This window comes from Brassica napus, unplaced genomic scaffold (assembly GCF_020379485.1).
Source record: "Brassica napus cultivar Da-Ae unplaced genomic scaffold, Da-Ae ScsIHWf_528;HRSCAF=793, whole genome shotgun sequence".
Classification (NCBI taxonomy): domain Eukaryota; kingdom Viridiplantae; phylum Streptophyta; class Magnoliopsida; order Brassicales; family Brassicaceae; genus Brassica; species Brassica napus.
The window spans coordinates 437,752-445,499 of NW_026016596.1; the positions used below are offsets into that span (position 1 = coordinate 437,752).

At 41.8% G+C, this 7,748-nt stretch overlaps 2 protein-coding genes and 1 pseudogene across 2 annotated transcripts; 1 reads left to right on the top strand and 2 right to left on the bottom strand.

Moving 5' to 3' along the window:
- Nucleotides 1–251: 251 nt before the first annotated feature.
- LOC125604359 (RING-H2 finger protein ATL65-like) lies at nt 252–2,544 on the top strand. The gene has a single exon (XM_048774767.1). It carries the CDS (start codon nt 304–306, stop codon nt 1,555–1,557), a length of 1,254 nt encoding a protein of 417 aa, XP_048630724.1. The 5' UTR covers nt 252–303; the 3' UTR covers nt 1,558–2,544.
- On the bottom strand, nt 2,311–5,791 carry LOC106451918 (protein TIC 62, chloroplastic). Its single transcript, XM_048774768.1, is given in 26 exon segments — nt 2,311–2,609; nt 2,700–2,825; nt 2,917–2,959; nt 2,962–3,044; nt 3,119–3,307; nt 3,425–3,489; nt 3,491–3,540; nt 3,543–3,664; nt 3,786–3,858; nt 3,861–3,885; nt 3,887–3,972; nt 4,086–4,109; nt 4,112–4,214; nt 4,305–4,367; nt 4,369–4,400; nt 4,403–4,415; nt 4,501–4,573; nt 4,653–4,707; nt 4,710–4,733; nt 4,838–5,014; nt 5,109–5,145; nt 5,216–5,288; nt 5,373–5,496; nt 5,605–5,631; nt 5,634–5,728; nt 5,730–5,791. Coding segments are annotated over 26 exon segments (1,887 nt in total). The 5' UTR covers nt 5,777–5,791; the 3' UTR covers nt 2,311–2,551.
- A 1,324-nt stretch (nt 5,792–7,115) lies between these two features.
- On the bottom strand, nt 7,116–7,653 carry LOC125604368 (annotated as a pseudogene).
- Between the last annotated feature and the right edge of the window lie 95 nt (nt 7,654–7,748).

Here is a 7,748-nt window from a genome sequence, read left to right on the forward strand (position 1 = left end):
TACCCAAATCTAGTACCTGAATACTATCTAATTCAGAACCAAAATATCATCGATATAGAAATCATAATACCCCAGGATGGGATTGTTTCCAAGTTAGCAATTATTATGATTAATTATTGTTAATTTTGGATCGTCGTATTTGTCTGCATCAGATTATTAAAAAAAAAAAAACAACAGTGACGTGGCAATTAGTCTTCTGAACACCGTTTACTTTAGTCAACTCGGGCATGCTCATTTACGTTAAACCTTTCACTGAGAAACTCTGTTTCAGAGTCTTTCTTTGTTTTTTTTACCAAAACAACCATGCGATTCGCGGCACCACCCCCGCGCTCCGGCGATATCTCACCTTCTCCTTCGCCAGCTGCTTCACCGTCTCTTTCACCGTATTCAGGAGTACCAGAGGAGATTCTTTCTCCTTCCTCTGATCCTCCTTTACAGTTTAGCCCCCCTTTGATCGCTATGGTGGTGGTTTTAGCCGCCGCTTTTCTTTTCGTGACCTACTCTCGCCTCATCTCCCGCCGATTCCTCTCGCCTCTCTTCCGCCGCTTCCGACGGTGGCGACATCGTCGGCGCCGTCTCCTCCACCTATCCTCTGCTTCAAACTCGTCCTCCGATCTCCGATCCTTTTCCCCTTTCCCTTTCGACTCTTTTCACTACTCCTCCTACTCACCTTACGGACTAGACGAGTCCGTCATCAAAACGCTGCCTCTGTTTCTCTACTCCGCCGCCGCTTGCACCGGGAAGAGCCTTTCTCCTGCCACCGCGGTGGGGAAAACTCCCGCCACCGCCGTGGACTGCGCCGTTTGTTTGTTGGAGTTCGAGGAAGGAGATTACGTGCGGACGCTTCCGTTGTGCTTCCATGCTTTCCACCTTGAGTGCATCGACGAGTGGCTCCGATCTCACCCTAACTGTCCTCTCTGCCGCACTGCGATTCTCCGATCCGGCGTCGTTGCGACTACCTCGCCGTTCGTTCCCTTGATGGCTCCTAGAATCCGTCCAAGCCTCGATGAAGAGAGTGACGCGATCATCATCCGCACCGAAACTCCGCCGCGGAGTAATAATAATTTAAACGCAACCGCGACGGTTACAGACGATCAGGAGATCACAGCGGCGGCGGTGGAAGAGCAATCACCGGCAATTTCTAGATTCAGGGAGCTGAAGAGATCCTACTCGTTTGATTACGATAGGGAGGAATCAGCATCAGAGAGAGTGACGATGGAGCCAGCGACGGTGTCTCCGTGGAGATACCGGAGATCCACGTGGATCAAGCAGCGTCAATCTCCGTTCGGAAACCTGAAATCGAGAGTGTTCTCGTTACGTTACCACAGAAGTACGAAATCGCCGTTTTCGCGGCGGCGATCGGGAGTGTTCTTCCCGATATCGGAGCGGATTCCGGCGACGGGAAGCTCATCGTCGCGGCGGACGAAATCGATGACGAGTCCGAGGTTCTTTAGAACGGCACCGCACTCGTCGAGCCGGTTAAGATGCGGAGATCCAGAGGCACTGTTGTCGCCGGAGAGGTGGAGGAGGAGGGACACGTGTAGGGTAGATATGTAAGATGAAAATGGACGGTGGGGATGAAAGGAAGGAAAATTGAAGTGGAAGGAGGGAGCATTAATGGAATGTGGGGTTTGGCATTAAATGGAATTAAAATCGATGAAACATGCCAGACGGTGAAAGTATTGGACCTGGTACGACGACGTTTTAACTGTTTTTTTTTTTTTTTCTGTTTAGTTGTATAGTATTGTCCTTGGAGTTATCAAATGCATTAACTTCCAAATCTGCCGAAGTTATTATAGAAACGAAGTCAACAAACCACACTAGATTTCGTTTCTATAATAACTTTCTTTTGTCGGTCGCGCTTATTGCTTTTTTTTTCAATTACGGAATTTTATGTTTGCTAAACTTTTTGTTCATATTACTAATTTTATATTAAGCTGTCGATTAAATTTGACAATAAACAACTGATTATTTTGTTACACTATGGAGAATGATGTTCACATTTTATCAGGTGTGGATCTATTGCATCATTGTTGTCCTTAGAGGGTATATATAGCTGCCAAAAGTTTTTGATACATGTTATATTAGTCAAAAGACTCAAAAAATGTGATAATATCTTCGGATAAAAAGAAAATTTTTTATTATTGAATTTTTCAAATTACATTAGAATTACAAGAAAACAATACAAACCTTCAATTTTAACGATGATAAATTCGCATGTTTAGACCAAATAAAAATGACTAAATAACTACCATAGAGAATGGAAGATGCAAAGCCTTGTATAATAGGAACATATTATAAGAAAACATGGACTCAGAATATATATATTATCAAGTTGTTTGAATGAGAATGGGTTATCGAATATGAGTATTTGAACAGAAGAAAAACGAAGAAGTCAGAAGGCAAGATGAATCTTGTATTACTCAGCTCACTGATTCATACCTGTAAAAATGAATTTCCCCATCTTTCTCTCATTTGTAAAAAAAAAAGAAGCTGGAGCTAAAAAGAAGAAGAAGCTCCAGGGTTCAAGGGCAAATCATTTCACACATAACTAATGATTTATGACCGGAGATGGAAGAGGTGATGTTGGAGGCTTCATGTCCTCATACCTGCCAAACATTTTAGTCTCTCAGTTCACATAATAAGAAGTTAAATAACAAAGAACACACTTTCAAAATGCTTCTCTATCTCTTTCTCACATTGTGTAAGGTGACAATGGTCTTGGCTTTGGCTGATCAGCTGCACTTTCTTCTGGGGTAAGGGAAGTGTCTGTCACACTGTTAACAGTTTCTGTCTCTGGCACAGAAGCAGATTCAGTCGTGATCCTGCACAAACAACAAGCAAAAACCTGAGATTGTATAGATTCATTTCTTAAAACTAGACAGGCTTATCCAATTCTGGTTTCTAGATACTTACACACTACCATCAACCGTTTGCAGCACATCATTGCCTCCAGGCACTCTGAGATTTCTTCTGCAGGTGCTGTTTTCTTGGGACCGGTTGATGCAGGAGTTGGTGAGGTTGGTGGTTTCAGGTCTGCGTAACTGCAAAAACACAGTGTAAGACTCTTAACAGACCACAGCCGAGCTATATATAGAGAAAGAGGAAAAGTTGTTACGCTGCATAAGGAGAAAGAGGTCTCATTTTTGGTATGGCTGGTGGTGCTTCTGCCTCCTCAGTGACAGTTGTTGCAACTGTTGAGCTTTCACCAGTATCAGAATCTGTTGGAATAGGCGCCAAAGTATCGCTCTTCTGGATACCAGAAGCTTTAGGAGTGGGTGATGAAGGTGGTTTTAGATTCTCATAGCTGCACCATAACATGGCCAGAGTAAACAAAAGCATCAGGCTTTTAATTCATCATAATCCATCATTTTAGTGACTCCGAGTACAGGTAAAGCGGCAAAGATAATAAGTTTTTTTTTACCTAGCATAAGGAGAAAGAGGCCTCTCTTTCTTTTCCTCAACCTGTTTCACACTTCTTCTACTACTACTGGACATTGACCTCAACAGGATTTTCTGGTGGTGGAGCTACATTGGCGCCTCAACAGGAGCCTGAGTTGCCTCCACCTCCGGAACTGGAGTTGCATCCACCTCCTTAGCTTTGGTGGCACCAAGTGCTGTGGCCGGAATAGGAGATGTTGGAGGTTTCAAGTCTTCATAGCTAAATATATTCCCAAACCAGAAAAGGAACAAGAGACGTCAAAACAATCAGTCCTTGTGTCAACAAGTCATTTTAGTAGCATATTGAACTTTATTGCCTCTGAGAAAAGAATTGTCTTACGCAGCAATAAGGAGACAACGGCCTAGGTTTCACTTCTTTTACTTGGGCAGGTGCTTCATCCTCCTTGGGAGCTGTTGCTCTTTAGTGATAGGCTCAGCAGGAATCTGGAGTTACCACTTTGGCTGCAACTGATTCTTGCTTGACAGGCTCAGCAGGAACTGGTGGAACCTCTTTCGCGCTGCAACTGATTCCTATCCACAATCGAAATGCAGAGAGATAAACATAAACATATTATCACAGAAGAGAGATGATCAAGAAGATTAGTAAATGAAAGGAGAATAAACCTTGGTGAGGCACATAAGACGTTTTGAAGGAATCTTTTCAAAAGCTTTTCAATAGGAGTTAATGGTGCAGTTGTTTCAGCAACTACTTCCACAATCTTAGAGCAAGAAAGCTGAGGGTTCTTAGCCATACAAGCAAGCAATTCTGCAACCTGAAGATCAATAACAAGGAAACAAATCAAAGCTTCTAAGCTCTTCATCATGTGGTTCTCTTGTCACAGACAAAGGAAAAATAACAATACCTGGAGATTAGAGACCTGACCACCAAACAATGTATCATCTAGAGCAAGAGTGAGATTATGATTTCTCCTTGTATGCATCAGTTGGTCTCTCCATTCTCCAGGCCTAACTATCTGATGAAAATAAGATGCAAAAGCAAAACTCTAAGGTGTGATACAATCCATAAAGAGAATGTGAAGCTTTTGTGTGATCACTCACTGCGTAGTTGAGACCACTTGCAATCAAGGCTTCTTCAGCTTTTCTCTCTCCAGCAAAGAACTCCCCAAACAGACTTCAGAAACAATAAGTAATAATATTAAAGAACATGCCATTAAATTCATCTGACAAAAGAGAAACATTACAGACTTTACTTGAGAATAGCAGCAGGGAATCCAAATTTGTTTGTCCCCAAGGATGTCACCAGATGAAGTTATTAACTTTTGCAGATGTTGCTGTTCATAACACAAACAAAGAGACACGATGAAACAAGAAAGATAGTAAGAAAGGCCAATGAACAAACATCTTTGAGAGTGTATTGTTTTTTTGTTTGGCTTACCAGCATCAACAAGGTTTTTGGTGGCTAAGTAATCAATCCTGTAAGGGCCGGTGATATCGGATATTTCTTTCTCGCTAGCACCTATGCAGCATATAACCACAGATGCATTCCCCAGTGCAGGCTGTATTGAGTCTTTCTTCTCCAAGTCACATTCCACAACTTCAAGCTTTTCTACAGCTGGGCTAAAAAGACACAGACACTGCCTGTTACCTTTTCTTCTACCACAAACAAAATTAATAGCAAATAATAAATCAAAACATTTTACTCTTACGTTGAGTTCCTTCATCTGTGTTCATATCCTTAACACTCTGCAAAAGTATTTAGTTGCAATAAGGATCACTCAAAGGATGACTATAGAGTGTTAAATATGAGTCATACCTGCACAAGACCTTTTGCTCTCTGAGCGCTTCGAACTCCAGCTCTTACTCGGAATCCGAGCTTCAGTAGCTCCCTAGATGAAAGATGACAATGATAACTAACCAGCATTGCTAAAAAAAATTCTTGAGAGTTAAGAAAAAAACAAGAAGAAACTAACCTTACAGTCCTAGAACCAACTTTACCGGTAGCACCAGCTACAAAGACAAGGTCTTGTTCCTTGAATTCTGAGTTCGTGGGGCTTGCATCAGTTACGGCAGAGCTTGCCTTTATGGGACCTTTGTCTAAACAATGATAACGAAAGAAACCAATTACAAAACTGTTCAATGCAACTTGAAAAAATGAAATGCAGAGGACATACAGATCATTAGGTTAAAACTGTTGAACACTACCTGAAGCTCTGAGGCTAAGATCGAAGACCTTGACTTTCGAGAATCGGATTGATTCTTCAAACCTGAAAACCTGACAATCTGATTGCTCTTCCATCCTTGGAGGAGGAACCTTTTTCTGGGAAGAGGGTACTGTTGTTAGAGGCTGCCCTCGGAGAAAACTAGTTCCTTCCATTGCTAGAGAAGAAGCTGAGTTAGTGTTGTTTCTTGTACATTAATCGAAATTTGTTCTGATTGAATTTTATCTTCTGGTGGACAGAGAGAGAGACGAGGAGGTGTGCCACTGCATCCTGATATGATGGGACCTACATAACATCATAACAGACCAATCATTGTTTAATGGACTGCTGACATGGCATAGGTTGGTTATGTTCGATACATTATGCTTATCCCATGATAACGAGGGGCATACACTAACTCATTTAAATAAATCCGCTTTACTTGCTCCACACCAGACCATTAGTTTAGTTTGTGTCCAAAACGTCACGTTTTTAGCTTCAATAACCGGATTTCAATCGAGCTTAACCAGCTCTACTTTCACATTAAACCCGGTTTACTAGCTCTGCACCAGATAACACTTGGGATTGATCCACCGGATTGATATAAACAACATAGTCGCAAGAGAATTTATCATGCATAGCTAGCTAGCTTTTTGTGAGAACATTTTCGAGCTAGCTGTGATCGGCGCTCGTTGACTTGGCAAAACAGGGTGCCGATATTTGAATATACGTGTGGTCTCCCGTCTTCATTCTTCTTTGATGATCAACTTCTTAATATTTATTAAGCTCACGGTACAAAACTGGCTGGTTATATAGAAACTTACTCAGAGATGTCTGGTTTGTGTAATAATATAGGTAATTATGTAGGTAGCTCTGCATCATCATTTTTCATCGACTCTCTCGCAGATCGGCTTTCAATATATATACATTTGAGGAGTAACAATCATCTATCATCTATGGTCTATACCATCAAACTGATCAATCATACAAGTGACCCAGCATCACCAAAAAGCACTACACTACACAGCTGATGACTAATCCTACATCCTACGTTTTATGATTCTCCTCTACTATCGCTGTCAGTCTGAGAAACACATTTCTCGACCCTAATGTGAGTTTGCGGTTCAACTGCAGTGTGAGGAGGAAGAGAGGTAAAGGCTAAGCAACCAAAAAGGTAAGTTTTTATTGACTACCACCATATATGTTCTACAATAACAGGTAACCTTTAGGAGAAAGGTATCTGCAAAACCTATAAATTGTAGTGGTAAGACCAAGACAAGTAGCCAGCCCAGCCGCACAATGGTTTCTAACAACTTCAAGAAAAGTAAAATGAAATGCCAAACTAGCAATATGCTACATAGTAGCAGTGCCAAATGTCAAATAATTTATTTTCAGAAACAACAAAGTCACATGAAGTCCACAAAACTGAAACAACAACCTAATCTTTGAAAGGTGCCTAGAGACACTACACTGGAATTGCAAATGAACTCAACACACCAACAAGTCTGATACACCTTAGGAAGATGAAACAGGGGGAACCGAAGACTCAGAGGGAGCTTTTGCAGCTGAGAAACTGAGAGCTGCTGCAGCAGCAGCCTGTGGAGAATAGATTCGTGCTTCTTTATGATTTCAGCAACAATCCAATTCTTATGCTTGCTCAATGGCTCGAAGGATCCAACTTCACCTGCATTGATTAACAAAACGCAAGCTCTTTTAGGATTAGTCACTAACAATATCGATAAGACGATGTTCATTTCACTTTCGAGCTCTTGTTCAAATGTTTTCTCAAATTCCTATAGAATCTCCCAGAAAGTTTAAGTTCGAATTAAAAAAAAAAGCATAAGAAAATCAAGGGATTTACTCGATCGCCGATGTTACAGGCGTTCGTCTCGTCGTGAGCCATAAACTTCGAAGTACGCTTGACGTAGCGATTGTAGAGTTTGTTGTGGAAGAGTCTGTCGACGGCTACCACCACCGACTTCTGCATCTTGTTCGACACCACCGTCCCTATCACCGGCTTCATTTCCCTGAGCGGAGAGAGAAATCAACGAGTGAGAATCTGGAGGCCGGAGAAGAAGACGATCGTCTAGGGTTTTATATTGATGGGCTTTTGAATGGATCTGAGGCCCCATGGTAATCTAAGAACCA